The sequence below is a fragment of the Larus michahellis genome, chromosome 1 (assembly GCF_964199755.1).
Source record: "Larus michahellis chromosome 1, bLarMic1.1, whole genome shotgun sequence".
Lineage (NCBI taxonomy): Eukaryota > Metazoa > Chordata > Aves > Charadriiformes > Laridae > Larus > Larus michahellis.
In genome coordinates, this window is record NC_133896.1 from 71043033 (window position 1) to 71059730 (window position 16698).

Here is a 16698-nt window from a genome sequence, read left to right on the forward strand (position 1 = left end):
TCGTACCCGTTAATCCTAAAGGATTTTTTAAAATGTGAAAACATGGTTGCCTTAACTCTGAAATATTTTTTGCATTATTCCATCTGATTAAAAGGGAAGTGGAAGGGAAACACTGAAGTTATCTCTGTTCCAAGCAATTTTAAGAGTGATAAACTAAGGCTGATAAACTTGGATGAAGTTGCCAAGAGCAATAAGTGGACTAGAAGCTACTCTGAAGAGGCAAATAACAATAAGGAATTCCCCTCTCATGGGGTGCTAGAGCATCCTTGACCAGCAGAGTAGTTTGTAGGAACCACTCTATCTGAGTGAGTTGAGCTCTGCATCTGACCTTAGCTGCATATGATTTGAGAAGGAGAAAGACTGACTCACAGCTTCTTGTACCGTCTCTGTGTGAGCTGCACAGCATGAGAACTTTGATTTCTTCGAGAATCAAGGCCAGCTATCTTAATGTACGTGATTTTCAAACCTGTAGTTAATATTTGATGTTCAGGTTGGGTATTAAACACTACAAGTCATTCCACAGCGGTGCATTCATAACCAAGATACTTTGTATAAATTTCATTAATTTGGGTTTGAAGAACATGCATGAGTAATCTCACGTGCAGTTTGTTTAGGATATTCTTTCTCTGTGTCATTCTTGTTCTGTTACAGAACTTAATGGTCAAATATACAACTAAGCAATTATTCTTAAATTATTTCACCACAAAATATGCCAGAACTGAACCCCATCAGTTTTCATGGAAGTAAGTGCCAGCTACAGGTTTTATATGATTCAATCTGCTTTACGCTTAGAATTTAATTCTCCTTTTAGGAGGAGAGGAAAAAAAAGAAGGACGTGGCAAGCAGAGATAACCATTCGTTTGTGGTTTGTTTTTTTTTTCCTTTCCCCCAAACTGCAGTAATCATACTTTGGGCAGCCATGAAAGTCTTCGCAAGGCAACCACCTGCATTCAGCTTCGACTACACAAGACTAGTAATTTGAAGCAAAGTTTGTCTCGAACGGTATGTTGTCTTTTTTTCTTCCTCTTCCTTTCAGCATCCCTGAAGGAATAAAATTCCACCAATCCTTTCATGTAGCAACCTGCAGTAATAATCAGAGAGAGATTATTTGCTTTCCTGAGAATGCATCTATTATTGCTGAATTCCCATAGAAACATATTTCTCCTGTACTTGTATCTAGCGAGTTACTGTAAAGAGCACACAACTGAAAAAGACTAAAGGTTACCTTTTTAGAAAAAAATCAGTTTTGTCAGAATTTAATGCTATTTATTTCAGGTGGTCAAAGAATTCTTATTTTTGATTGGACTTTCTATGTTTTGAAATATAACAAAGGAAAAACCACTCGAAGTACTGTGCAAAATGAATTGCATCTGGATTCTTGCCATTATCACTGAAAACCGGGGTAGGCTGATAAAAGCCAGAATCACAGTTGGTGTGTTTGTGAATGTGTGATGCATACTTGTGTGTGTGTATATATGCTTGTATGTAGACGTGCAGAAATGTCTGTAAGGACATGTAGTCCGTATAGGAAACCTGGGTTTATCATCATCTTACATCCAGGGAGATTCCTATTCAGATTATGTGAGTTTAAGCAACTTTGCAGTGGATTACTGAGCTTTAATGACGCTGACCTATGCTGTTAAATGTGAGCTTTATTCCCAGTGGACCACCTTGAATTACATCCAACCCAAAGTTTACAGTACAGTAGAAGCTTTGTTGTGGGCAGTGTTCACTGGCAGCGTGTTGACTCTGTTCACAGATAGTACTAATTACCCGCTTTGCATAAGTATGCTGTCAGCCGGAGTCTGTCAATATACGGGTCAGATGGCAGATTTTTAACAAAAAAAGGGTAGGGGCTTTCTTTTCATTTCTGTTATGTGTTGCCATGTGAAACATCAAGTTTAGTACAATGTTACCTGGAGCCTTTAAAAAGGACAATAATGAAGCCAAATATATATATATATATTTATTTAACATTTTTAGCTAGTTTATAGATAAAAGTAGAATAATTAGTGCTGATATGTATAATTCTGGCCTAAATTATTCTTCACTGACAATATTATTCACTTAATTATTTATTTTTTGAAAATTATTGATTCTTCTTGGTATAGCATCGTCCAAATGAAAGTGAATTAGGAAACATGGAAGCTTTCATCACCAGGTCACTTCAAAAATTATTCAGATCAATAAATTGCAAACTGCTTGCTCTCAGTCTAGAGAAAATAAGTTGATGTTTGAATATACATTCAGAAGGGGGTGAGCAAGTGCCCATCTCACGTGTCCTTTCTCACCCCATCGCCATATCACAGCAGCAAAAAGAACATGTCTAGTGACCATTGGAACGAGTTTTGTCTATGAAAGTATCTGTGGTACCTTGTTATAATTTATAATTGTTGTAATAACTACAAGTTGTTGGGATCGAGGCATGAATCACCATGTGATTTCCATTGTCTGCATTAAACAGAGATTAGATGGTTATCATAGTCCTTTCTGGTGTTAGATCTGTGACAAGACATCCTGTGTTACGAGATGGAAAACTTGATTTTTCCATATAGTGCTGACAAAGAAGGGCTTCAGAAGAGTGGAGTGTTGGTGATTAGATATAATTATGGGCACATATAAGTATGTGTAATGGTGGAAAAATTATTTACCTTTTTTAGGTCAGCATCTTTTAAATGTAATAATATATTATTGACCCTTCTACTGGAGTGAGAAATCAATGACATGAATTAGAAGTTTGATACGAATGTGTTTTGATACTTGCATGCATATAGCATGTGGTGAAGGTGTTTTTTACATGCATATACTGAAAAGAGGGAGCCTCAAACAGCTTCCTAACAATCTCCTCTTCAAACTTCCAAGCCAATGATTGATTCTCTACAAGTTACTTTGTATGTTTGAAGATAAAGTATTGAGAAAATGACCTATTTGCTGTATATAAATCTGCTATTAGTATAGATCTTCAAAATTATATGCTTTGGAACTTAATGATCTCTGAAGCCTTAAAAGCTTGTTTGTGTGCTAAGGAAGCAAAACTCTATACCAATGCCATCTGGAGACTGCCTTCATGATTCTTGCTTACCTTACATAACACTGTTGAAATCAGGATGCATAGTTAAAAATATCTGTCTGTACATGCAAATTACTATTATTTTCTTATTATGCTTAATAACCAATATAAGTGGATACTTATAAGTAATGTGCAACTAATTTTTTTTTTAAACCAGACAGCTTATGAACTTTGACCAATAACTAAAAGTTCAAAATTCTTTTGTGAATTCAGCTGAAAAACATATTTTTTAAGGTGAATACTCGCTTCCTTTCCTTTTGTGGGAAGCTGGCATTCTGTAATGAAGTATTCGGGAATTGTATGGAACTGAGCAATTACAAGCAAGAAATTTAGCCTGGGGTTTTACATGGAATCACAGGTCTTTCAGCCAGTGGGTGACCTTTAATTTGATTTTGTTTTTTTGAGACGTGAAATTTATCAGCCTTAACACTCTTGAACAAAAGTCTTTTAAGACCTGAATTTTCAAGATGCTAGATTCCTACTAAACTTCCAAATAAGGCTTATGCAGGGAACGTAAGGTTATCTTTATAATATAGAAACATACTGAAGCTTGGTTTTATGGCACCTAGCCAAAGAGCTTCTGTTGACAGGAGTGGGTATTCTGCACCTTGCAGATTTTTGTCCACACATTGAAATTTTGGGAATGAAAATGAATATGGAGACAATCCAGTAGTCCTCCTGTCAAATGGTGCCACAGTGTACACAGGTTACAAGACTACTGAGTAATGACTGCTAGATTTGTTTTGACCACACACCTGTCCTACCCTGTAGTTTAAGCTAGGTGGGCTCTAAGAGAAAACTCTTAAGCACAAACTCCACAAGTTGTAGTGGTCAGAAGTGTCAAATTCCTAGTGGCTGGATGGTGTTTAGGAAGAAATGCTGAGTGGAACAGCATAGAAGCAGAAACCCTTATCCAGATACCGTTTCCAGGGAGTGCTTTGCCTATCCAAGAGACCCTTTTTTTTTCTTTTTTCTTTTTTTTTTTTTCCAGATTTGTCCCCACATACTGATTATCTGGGGAAAGCATGATTCTTTGCAGTGGAGAGGCAGCAAAGAACACTTACGGGTTTCTAACAAGAGCCTCACTTGCTTCCAGAAAGGTGTTTTTTGGACTAAAGCAGCCAGCAAGCGGTATTTCAAAAATTTCAAAAGTTTCAAAGCTCAAAACCATTTTTATTTTCATATATACCAGTGTTAATTGTGTTAATATTTTACCAGGCATAATGAGGTAAGCGTTAACGTTCTGAGCATAATCACAGACGAGAAAAGTCAGTGGTCCATCACAATAAGAAGGTGGGTTTTTTTCCCCCATTATTTAAAAGTCTGTGGCGTTTTAGAGGGATTGTGTAGTACCTCAAATAGAAGGGAACCTTTTCGCGTATTTAAGTATCCCTTGAAATTGTGCTACTGTAAAATGCTTCATATTCTATTAATATGCTCAAAGTCTCCTTCAACTCTGTTGCGATTTAAATGTGGTTTAATATACTGCAATGCACTGTGGAGGCCAGGAGCAGAGACCGAGCATCTCTTGACATTTCATCGCTTTTTGGAAATGGTTACGATTACCAGGTAGAATGATTATAAACAAACAAAAGCAGTCTTTCAGGCAGGTAACTAACAAGCTTGGAAGACAAATTAGCAGTGTTCAGGCCATTAGAAAACATATGTTGTCTCAAAGAATTTGTGAAACTATAATTAATAACCTACAATAGGGTTTAACCAGGAAGAGTGACATTTTAAGATACCTTCAAGTGAATTATTGATCACCCCTTGATGGTAGCTGACACGGCTCTGAAAGCTTCAGGCCGTGAAGTTACTTTGGGTTACTAATAATAGCAAAGAACATGAGCAGCTCTTGAGCTGGTATAAGCCATAGACCCAGAGTTTTCCTCCAGCTCCAGGGCATGCTTGTGGCAGAGCACTCGTGTTGGAAAGGAGAGGTTCTGCTCGCAGGCAGGGGCACCAGCAAGTCTGTCTGGACCAGCCAAAACGTGTCGGGACCAGAGGAGACACAGGCTGTGGTGCATTGAAAGCTGCAGCGTTTCTTTTCGCTCTGGACCCAGTTCTGCAGATCTCTTTGGGTCTGCTCGAACCTGGTCCAGTCACACTGAATTCAAGGATCTGAGGTAGTCTACACTGAGCTCACAGTCAATTTTTTGTTGCCGTTCTCTGAAACGTGTGGCTTTGGTTGTAAAATGCATTTGAAAGTCACAGACTTAGAGGCAGTTTATGGAAGATAAATTTTCCTCCATCAGAGTTCATATAAAAAGATGTGAAAATGGTTTACTTTTGGGGGGGGGAAAAAAAGGCACAAACTTTGAGGCTTTTAAGTTTCTTCAGCTATCTCAGACAGTTATGTACATATACAGCTACTGTTTATTTTTGCAAGTTAATCTGCACTCACGTGTGAGGAGAATTTAACCTGTGATCTATAGGATCCTTCCAAATTTTGAACTTTGGAGTATGTTATTTTATAGAAATCTCCACTAAGGTTGTAGTTTAACTAGTGTCACAGAAACATATTCATATCTCGACAACCCTTCTATATAATAATTGCTGTTATGCATTCAGGTGCTAAATAATTCACATATACCCACCTTTTGCCCTAGTCCACCAGCAGCTTCTGGGTTCCTATCAATCATACATATCTAATTTCTCTCTAAGCTTCAGGGCTCCCTCCTTCAGCCTGTGTCACATTGTTTCCAAGTTCATCCCTCCCTGTCCTCTAGTCCTGTCAGTCTATGAGATCAAGGAGGAAGTTTGTCACTTATCAGTCTTGTTCTGTAGCTCAAGGCTTGTCCCCGTGATTGCTCAGTTCAGATGTGCTCTGCTATTTGTAAGGTCTCCAGAGGTGGCAGTGTGACAATTAAGTACGCAGTGACATTAGGAAAATGCAGGATGGATTTGCAGAACATGTACACTACTCATCTGTAGGGTAAGGTGACTTTAAAAATAAAATAAAAAAAGGAGATATGACCTGCTGAGTCCAGATGGAAGTGACCGTTGCTCTGTCTAGAAGCTGCAAAATCAGATCATGGTATTACAGCACACAGCTATGGAGTTCTTGGTGCTATTTCCTACCTGGAATGTGTGCTTCTGATTACGGTAGTGCTACAAAATACTTTCAAGGCTTGAGATGTTATGCCAGTCCTATAGCATGCATTGAAGTGGCATGATAGCTGTCAGAGGTCAGGTGCTCCAAGCCTCAGAGTATGGTATGGGCAGAAGAAATGAGTTGTGAGCAAAACCAGCAGTTACTAGGTCAGAGCCATATGTAGCACAATTAGGGCTGCACTCAAGAAATTGACATCCATAAGCTGTTTTTGTATGTCTTGTAGTCATTTTTGTAGGAGCAACTCAGTGGGATTCAGAGACAGATTCTGAAATCAGCTGAGAAAAGACCATCTACTCTTAAATGCATCCACTAACCTTGTCTTCTCCTATGTAATAACACTTAATGCTCTCATGCCAATACACTGAGATAAGGAACACAGGTGTTTGTATGAGATCAAATGCCCAGACAAAATAGAGTTTAGTGCTTAGGTCTAAGACACATACATTCAAGGCTTAATGCACGAGAATGTTTTTCTTACCTTCACCCCCTTCCATTTCATTCATATAATTCATCTTTTGCTTATTGCCACTATGTGATATAAGAGATAGTAGCACTCCAGATGGGAATTCTTTACAGAACATCTGTAATGTATCTAGCTCAGCAAGATCCTGCTCCTCAAATGGTGCTATTGCTAAATCTCTGTATAGCAATCTGAAGCAGAATTAGTGTGAATTAATTCCCGTGTCAATTAACATATTTAAACTGAATCCAACCGTAGCAGAGACAGAAGTTGATCAGGAATGGTAGCTTTAGACCACTACTATACTTCAATTAACTAGAAAAAATTGCTAGTGTGACCACCTTATTCTGAACAACCTTTCAATATTTGAATTCACTAACATTCAAAATATTAGGAGAAGGCTTTTTTTAGCTAAGCAACTAAAAGACTGATTTATTTTTTTTTCTTTAGAAAAATACGAATTTCTTTCAAATTTGGTTGGGGGGGAGGAATCATGAATCATATTTCATCACTGTTGGATTATGCAGTTCTCTTTTTTTTGACATTTTGTTTATTGTATTAAAATTAAAACAGTAAAAGATGAACAGATTTAGTCCAGCCTAAAATGGAGTCACCTTTCCGATTCTTCTGTATCCTTGGCCAGATATAATCTCTGTCCTCTGCTTCACCTTTGAGCAGACAAATATTTTAGATCAGTACACATGTAAATAAATAGGCTGTAGCCTGGTTGCCGAAGCTGTGTCCATCCCAGCATCATTTGCATTTCTAGAGATACTAAGAAAAATAACATCTGGCAGCTGTCCCAGCCATTATGGAAACAGAAGCTCAATCACCACTAGATGCCTATATGCTGAGCTGCTCTCCTGCTTCTGTTTTCTTATTTAATTCTTCTCTCTCATCCCCACACCCCTCCCAGGGCTATACCTGTTCATAAGTATCATTCTCTTTGTAATCCTTGACCAGTGAATTTGGGGTCATGCTTGTCACAAGCCTCTCAGTAGCGTTTCCCTATGAGTTATAGGGATATGGGCTCAACCAGGAGTCAGAAAAAGGGCAGAATTTTCATGGCATGGTGGTGCTTGCAAGCTGGCAGTAGATGCCTAGCATGGGCTGAGCTACCTCCATGGGGTGGGAGGATTTAAGGCATCAAAGGCAACAAATCCATGGGGCTAGACAAAGGACTGTATCTGAATGGGAACAGGTTTGGTCAGCAGAATGTGTCAAAGTAAAACCACAGAATCGTTTAGGCTGGAAGGGACCTCGTGGGATCATTTAGTCCAGTCCTCCTGCTCAAGCAGGGTCAGCTGGATCAGGTTGCCCAGGACCATGTCTAGTAAAGTTTTGAATATCTCATTAGATATTCAGACCTACTCCACAACCTTTCAGGGCAACCTTTTTCTGTGTTTGACTACCTTCACGGTATTTTTTCTTTTCTTGTGTTAAGGTGGGGTTCCATGTGTTTTCATTTCTGCCCTTTGCCTCTTGTCCTGTCAGTGACCACTACTGAAAAGAGCCTGACTCCCTTCTCTTCATTATTTCCCATGAGATATTTGTACACATTGATAAAGTTCCCCCTGAGCTTTCCCTTCTCCAGACTGAATAGTCCTAGCTCAGCCTCTCTTCATACAAAACATGCTTTAGTGCCTTGATCATCTCTGTGACTCTTCACTGAGAGAAGTCCCTTCAGAGTGGTTGCAAAGGATGGTACAGATGTTCTCTGTTCTGCTCTTTCAGAAGAGGAAGCAGCAGAGAGGTTGTGGATGCAAACTAATTTCCACTTTATGACTGTAATGTATATGTGATGTATATTGCCATTGCAAAGGGGTGCCTTCTGCTGTCTGTAACAAGAAAGCAGAGGCAGGGTTTACTGAGGCCTGGCTATAGTCTTAATCTATATGTAGTTAGAAGGAACTACTGTGACAGTCAGGTTTGGCCTCTTATATATAGTACAACCCACTGTAACATGACGGAGATTCACCAAATAAAATTTCAGACTGAAACACCCTGAACACTCTGAAAGGAGAGGCCCTAAAAGAACATGCTGACTTTGGAAAATACCAAGAAAATATCTCCAACATGAATTCTTCTTATCAAAATACCGTATCTCACTATATGCTCCTCTTCCACAGCATGAGGATGACCAAAGACGGTTCAGTGTGAATCAGCTGTTAGAAGACACTTGTGCCTGGAGACTGACTCAGTAAGAACACTGGTATTTAACAGTATTTCTGTTTGTAATTGTTCATATTTATAGTGAGACTGCCATCCGCAAAGGAAAATTCTGAGACTCCCATCCCCAAAGGAATGATACCAAAGAGAAAGAAAATTCATTCAATGTTTTAGATTCTCATTTTCAGACCTTATCGGTTGCTTAGCAAAAATCAATAGTAATTTATAGATCTGTGTATTTTTTCCTCATTCTCCACCTTTCTTGTCATTGAAGGTTTCATAAGAGCTTTCACGTTTCACAAAAATTCCCAGGATTGAAGGAGTCATAATTTTCACGTGTGTGTTGCTTTTAGAGAATTTTTAAGAGTAAATACTGTAAAAATAATAGATTTGCTTTTCATTATGCCTGTGTTTTCACAGTTGAGTGATGTTTTATTTTATTTTTTTTTTTTAATAGAGGCTAGCTATAACAAGTTTTTAACTTGGCACTCAAAACGCATTTGACTTGAAAGCTAACCTACCATGGACAAACACTAAATGAGATAGATTCCTCATTCAGCTTTCACTATGTTCTGTTTCATGCACTTAGATAAAGAAGCTGTTAACACTTTTTTGTAATGTTTTTCATCAATGTGTTATAAAGTACTTTGCCAAGAACGGTAAATGCCACACCTGTCATTTAGCAGATGGAGGAAAACAGAGAGGTGGTGACTTGTTCAAGGTGAATATCTGGTGCTTACTGAGGACCCATCTGGTTTCCTAGGAGCATGGCCCAGATTTCCATTCTGGTCCTTGCTATAAAGAGATCAAACCAATCATACAGTCTATACACACACTAGTTATTGACTGTTTTATTTCTTGTGATGTAAAGTGTGTGGCCTTTTCCATTACAAAGACAGTCTTCAGAGGGGATATGTGATAAAAGATGTTGAGCTGCAAATCAACTATGGTCCACAAAATTTCCTCTGATACTGCAGGGCAATGAAGAGCTGATAGCATAGGCAATAAATTCTTCAACGACAAGTTCATTAAGTACTTAAAAAGTAAAAGCTTGAATTGTGTTTGATCACTATTTCCTGCTTGTCCCATGGATTGTTGACAGGTAGGAGAAAACGTTTTCCAGCAGTGATGACCCAGAAAGATCTGTGGTCAGACCCTGCCCTCTCAATTGCGTTTCTAACTTATATGAGGGGGAAAAAAGGGATAATAGATAAGTGACAAAAGTTTGCTGTCCATAATGTGCACAGGAGCTGCCTGTGATGATGTGCAGAAGGATTTTACTATGCTGAGTTGAGTGTGTGATAAAGTGGCAGATAGAAGTTTGAGAAGATAAATGTAGATGGCAGGAACTGGTCTTAAATTCATATATGAAATCATAGGCTCTCAGTTGACTTTTACCACCAGGAGTGAGTTCTTGGGGTTATAATAAATAGTTCTGAATGCTTGGCACACAGAAGCGGCAAAAAAAGATATAAAAAATGTTGGGAATTATTATGAGATAAATGAAAAACCAAAAATCAGTATTAAGCCACAGTATCAGCGTAGGGTGTACGTTTATCTTGAATATGGCCAAGAGTTCTGCTTCTCTCATTTCAAATATGATGTAATAGAACTTGAAAAAGTGAAGAGAAGAGCAGCAAGGATTCCCAGAGGAATGAAATGCCTTCCATATGAGGAACAAATGAGTAACCATATTCTTCATCCTGATGAAGAGATAATAGAAGATGGGTATTTTATAGATGACAAGTCTATGAAATTGAGGAGCACAGAGAATGTCTGCAGAAAAGGATCATTTACTGTATCTTCCAATGCAGGATAAAGGGAACATGAAGTGAAAGTAGCAGATTCAAAACAGACAAGAGTAGGTATTTCTTTGTATAAGATCTAATTAAGTAATGTCTGGACACAGGCTGGCTTAGCCAGGACTGTGTCCAGATAGTTTCTGACTACATTAAGGAGGGAAATTCCACAACCACTCTGGGCAACTTGTGCCAGTGCTCAGTTACCCTCGGTACCTCCTGTGTTTCAGTTTGTGCCCATTGCCACTTGTCCTGACACGTGTCACCGCTGAAGATAGCCTGGCTCCATCATCTTTGCACCCTCCCTTCAGATGTTTATATACATCAAGAAGATCCTCCCTGAGCTATCTCTTCTCTAGACTATATAGTCCCAGCTCTCAGGCTTTCCCTATAGGAGAGATGCTCCAGTCCCTTCATTGTCTTAGTGGCCCCTTGTTGAACTCTCTCCAGTACATCCATGACTCTCTTCTACCAAGGAGCCTGGAACTGGACACAGCACTCCAGGTGTGGCCTCACCAGTGCCGAGTAAGAGGGGAAGGATCACCTCCCTCAACTTGCTGGTAATATTCCTCCTAATGTAGCCCAGGATACCTTAAGACACCTTTAGCCTTTTGTGCTGCAAGGACACATTGCTGGTTCATGTTAAGCTTCCTGTCCATGAAGATTGCCACATCCTTTTCTGCAAAGCAACTTTCCAGACAGTCAGCCCCCAGCATGTACTGGTGCGTGGGTTTATTCTTCCCCAGGTACATGACTTTGCACTTCCTTTTGCTGAACTTTGTGAGGTTCCCGTCAGCCCATTTCCCCAGCATGTCAATGTCCCTCTGGATGGCAGTATGACCCTTTGGTGTATCAGCCACTCTTCCCAGTTTTGTGTCATCAGTAAACTTGCTGAGAGTACACTCTGCCCAATCATTCAGTTCATTAAAGAAGATGTAGAACAGTACTAGACCCAGGGCTGATTCCTGAGGCACACCACCAGTTACCATCTTCCAACTAGACTTTGTGCCACTGATCATCACCCTCTGGTCCCAGCCATTCAGCGAGTCTTCAATCCACCTCACTGTCTGCTTATTCAGACCGTAGTTTATTAGCTTCTGTATGAGGTTGTTATGGGTGAGAGTGTCAAAAACCTATGATTCCATCATGGAAGGTTATCGTGTTGGTCAAGCACAACTTTCCCTTGGTGAATCCATTCTGACTACTCTCTCTCACCTTCTTGTAGTTTATGTGCCTGAAAATGGTTCTCAGGATTGGTTGTTCCATCAAACTTCCTAGGGTTCAAGGTGAGGCTGTAGTTCTATGGATCCTTCTTCTTGCTGTTCTTGAAGATGGGAGTGCAGGCACCTCTTCCAATCATCATGTTTGTTCAAAGATTATCAAGAATGGCCTCACAATGACATCAGCCAGCTCCCTCAGCGTTCGTGGGTGCATCCTGTCAGGGCCTGTGGACTTATGTAAGTCCAGTTTAAGTATTCTCTAACCTCACCCACTTCCTAGTTCATTGCCAGGACTGCTCCCTGGAGGCCATGTCCATGAGACAGCACCACACTAGACTCCTTGCACATATCCAGTCTTCCAGCATTGCGCTTAAGGTTTGCTCCAGGACGTGCGTTACATACTTCCCATGTTATGGTATGGAAATACCGCCATGTTATGTTGGGCATTTTGAAATTGAAGGCCCTCTTTTTTAATGAGTAAAAAAACCCTACATGTCGTGGTAGCACTTTAGAGTTGTAGGGGGCCTGGAGTAGGCTCTCACTTGGTGCTACGCAGGGTGCTCAGCTGGTTCTGTCTAGCTGCAGCTGCTTCAAGTATTGTGAGCACAAGCCTTTATGCACTCCTTAATTTAGGGATCAAAAAAATCACTCCCTTGAGCAAACTTCTTTAGGAGTGTTCACATATTCTTTTTCCCCATTAGAGGCATCTAGTTTGACCTGAAAGCACTGGCACAGTTATGTTGAGAAGGCACTTACATTTGAAGTACCACAAAAATTATAAGGGGAGCCATAAAGTGAAGAAAAGCCCCTGTTCTTGTAAGCAGCACCGCCCTAGTATTTTTTTGTGAGTGAGCCAGTCAACAATATCATATCTAGTCATAGGAGCTGTTTCTAACATAACATGCAATGACATCTTTGTGCTTTTTCTGCACTGGGATGTATCTTTGCAACATTATAATTGCTTAGTTATATATCTAGCTAGGGCTGTAACAGGGAAGGGGCAGATGAATGCAGTGGAATGGAGATGCAGTAGAATGGGCTCAACACTGGCTATGCAAATCTGCCTGGCATCTAGGAAGGCCAGCAGATTACTTTCCCATATTGCTGTGCCTTCATAGCTGTATTTATATTAGCTAAATAAAATAATGCTTAGGGTTGTCTGCATACACTGCAGTTAGATTTGTAGCACGCAAACATTTGTGGTTTAGAGAACATATTGATTGAGGTGCTCAGTCTGCTTAGATCCAGCAGGGAAGGAAAAAGAACTGTTTGAACTGGCTTGAGATCAAGTAGAAAGAATGAACCGGAACCTTACCTCTGTAATAATCAGATTTACTCTCACAGGCAAACGTGAAAAAATAAAACCAGCAGCTCCTACATTGCTCCATGCACTGATTTTTATAGCTTGAGAACCAAACACAATGTAAATCAATGAGTGCATCAGAAGATCTGCAGTACGTTGGCCCATAATCTCTGTCACTGAGGTGCCAGTAACTATAACACGATGGCTAGTCAGATCCATGCAGTTAGGCACAGCTTAGTTAGGCAGCATGGTGATAAACAGCATTTTGGAAAGGAAACCTAGCTCCACAGTAGGTGCTGCTGCTAGAAAACTGAAAAATTAATGCTGCAAGTATATGCTGTATACTTGTTGTCTTCCTCCTATATAGACCAGCTGGGATCTAAGACTTACTGTCAAGTTGTTTGTACTTTTCTTTTTTACTTTCTTTTCAAAATTATTGCCTTGCTAAAAGCTCTGAAAATTTCCTCATTGTCAAAGAAACGCTGAATGTTCATGTGTTGGTTAGCACTGCCATATTTATACACAGTTATCAAAGATGTGCAAGTATAAAGTATGTCTGTGTGATAACATATGGGTATTATTAGTTATCTAGCAGCCAAAGATTCATAAAAGCATTAGTTATAGGTATCTTGATCACTTAAAAGTTGCTGGATTTGTTTCCTATTAATTATGTAAAATTATGGCTACTTTATACAGAAAATTCTCCAGGGTAGAATAAACTGATGGAAAATATGCTAATTTTTTGAACTAGTATTATAACTTATGAAATTATTCTGCAACCTGCATTTAGGCCAACCATGCTAATAAACATTCTTACCTGTATGCATCAAGGCAACAAGGCAGCTCATATGTCCAGAACTACTTTTGAGCTGGGTAATACTATGAAAAAGATGTTATGCCTAGAGACTTGGTCAAAGCAGAGCGACAACTTGTATTAGCTATGATTTAACAGGATTACAGGAGGGATTGCCAGACAGCTACTCAACACACAAACTGCCTGGCTAGATAAGGCTAGTGCAGATTGGAAATAAAAAGCTGTAAAGGCAAAACCATCTGTGGGAGGAGGTGAATAGTAGGCATCTACAGGGAAATGCACTCCGGTATTAGCACAGGGAAGGCCACCTAACATTTCTCTATTCTGTACGATGATTTTAGTGCAATGACTTTCTCTCCTTCTCTTGCCATACAGTATATATAATGAGAGTCTAACCACATACCGTGAAACCTGTCCTTTGGACCATAGTTGCGAGTCTAATCTCCGATTGCTCAGTTAGCCCAACTAAGATACATGAGAACACACACAATTTCCCTGTAAACAATAGCCTATTTGCTCTGAAGCAATCAAAATACTTCTGTGACTTTCAGTTACCAGACTGCAATGGCAGGGAAATTCCTTCTAAGCCCTCTGAAGAGAGAGAACCCTAATACAAAGGGTCATTGGGAAATAGAAGAGGAAAAATAAAAAGTCAAGGACAAAGTGATAGATTAAAGCAAATAAACACTGAAGAAAGAATATAAATTAAAATTTCCACTTTTTCATAAAAGCACATGCAAGCCCTAAATACCACTGAGGACCATCAAGGCAATAATGTGCCTGCTTTCGCAAACAGTAGTCTAGGCAGGGTGTGGAAGTGGGAATTAAGGTATCCCTACCTTTTCCTGAAGATTTGACCCAACAGAGGAGGCTGTCAAAGGAAAAGGAAGGTGGAAGGTGTATTCCTGTGTGTAACAGCCTTAGCCATGGTCTTATAGGCACCTGTTTCGGTGACAAATAAATGACAGCTAGAATTTGACTGTCATTCAAACACAGAAAATTACACAAATGCTTCTTAAAAGCAAGACTCTAATTGTGGTTATCTGTTCGGGATAGGACTTGGAGCCTGTGGTTCTAAAAAGGTGAGGTTTACAGCTGAAGCATCGGTCCCGGAATTCAGTTAGAGAGGTGCGTGCTCCTATTCATAATCCTACTTAATTTAGTGAAGCTTTGCTAAGGCACAGCAATCTGCCTGTACAAACTTTGTGGTAAATTCTGTAGCATGACAAAGGCATGGGACTACAGGGTGGTGTACCTCTATCTATAGAAGTAAAACAAATTCATAGCTTAGGTAATACTATGGAAAAGGTAGTTGCTGAAACAGTTTGAGTGTGTAAACTTGAGAACTGTAAGCAAATAAAGTTGAATGAATTATGTAGCAATGATGTCCCTTTTTATAATATACAGCTTTATACTTGTGACTTAGTACGGGCTTCTGAAACGTAGAGCTTTTGCAGATGTTTTGCCTGATTCTCTGCAGCTTTATTCTGTGAAGTGATTGAGAAAGAAGGCATTGTAGCATGTACGTCAGTCCATACTTCTTCAAGGTAGTATTTAAGCACTTGCTTAACCTTAAAGAGTAAAATAAACGGGATTTGGAGTTCAATAGACACTAAAATAGCAAATCACTTACTGGAGTTCTTTCACTTGGGAAACGTTTATCCTCCAGGTATAAGTAGAAGATTTTTATATCTATGCTTTTGTGGCAAATGACTACCAAAAGACCATGGAGATCTAGGCTCAATTGCATGATGGCTACATAAACACTTTTCCTTACTTTATACCAACGTCGAATCACCATCAATTAAACTATTCCCAATGTGAAAAAAAACCCACACCCAAACCTGTTCTTTTTATCCAAGTGTTATTAACTTGACGTTGTTTTCTTTTTTCTGATTTCCAGACGGAACCTTGTTTCAGTTATTATGAAATACAGAGGTCAAGTGGAATATCTGTTGCAAAATGAGGTATTTGTTCTCAGTTTGTTATACCAGAAAAGCATTAACTTCTAAGTGAAAGATATCTAATTACTAATCTGTCTCAAATGCAATTAAGGAAGACTTTTAATTAAGTCTGTTCAACCTGACTTTGAGAGAATATTAATTCTTTTAATAAAACTTGGCTTGAGATTAGGAACAAAGTGCTACGAATTTAAAATATCAAAGGTGACTATTTCTGAGTGTCAAGGAACTGTAAATAAAAACAGGATGGTTTGGGCTGGCAGTATAATATTTGGAATTAGTAGAGGTGTAATACACTATATGTATCTGCAGAATTTGCAAACCCACGAACCAAATGTTTGCATATTTAGGATATATATTCAAGCACGCGATAGTTTGCAGATTAGGTTTAGGCAGCAAAACTCACAAGTACTTAAAGTATTGTGAGCTGCCAAGTGAATGTTACATGCTTGAAGGAAAAATCTCTTAGTGAATCTTCTCTGCTAGCTAGTGTTTTAAGGACAAATGTCTAAAGGACAAATGCGTATTTAGGTGATAGCCTGGAAGAAACCAAATGGCTATTTGGTCTGAGTTTCAGGTGTCATGCTAATTGACTTTCTAGAGTTCGGAACTGGAAAGAAAATGAAGGAAAATAGTAAAATTAAAGAATACTGATGTAGCATGGAGATATTCCAGTGCATCCCTTCTGGAGTTATCACTCATTATGCTGAAGTATGGATTTCTTTGAAATATATGTTGAAACCTAAAATTCTTAGTTTGTTTCAGAAATCTGTCACCTGTGTTCAAG

The 16698-nt window shown here is 39.1% G+C and overlaps 1 protein-coding gene across 1 annotated transcript in view; it reads left to right on the top strand.

Moving 5' to 3' along the window:
- PIK3C2G (phosphatidylinositol-4-phosphate 3-kinase catalytic subunit type 2 gamma) overlaps positions 1-16698 on the top strand; it is a 284737-nt gene that overhangs the window by 97001 nt on the left and 171038 nt on the right. The window contains exons 7-9 of the mRNA XM_074585602.1: positions 900-1002; positions 8775-8845; positions 15854-15917. Coding sequence (XP_074441703.1) covers positions 900-1002; positions 8775-8845; positions 15854-15917 — 238 coding nt within the window. The remainder of the gene's footprint in view (positions 1-899; positions 1003-8774; positions 8846-15853; positions 15918-16698) is intronic.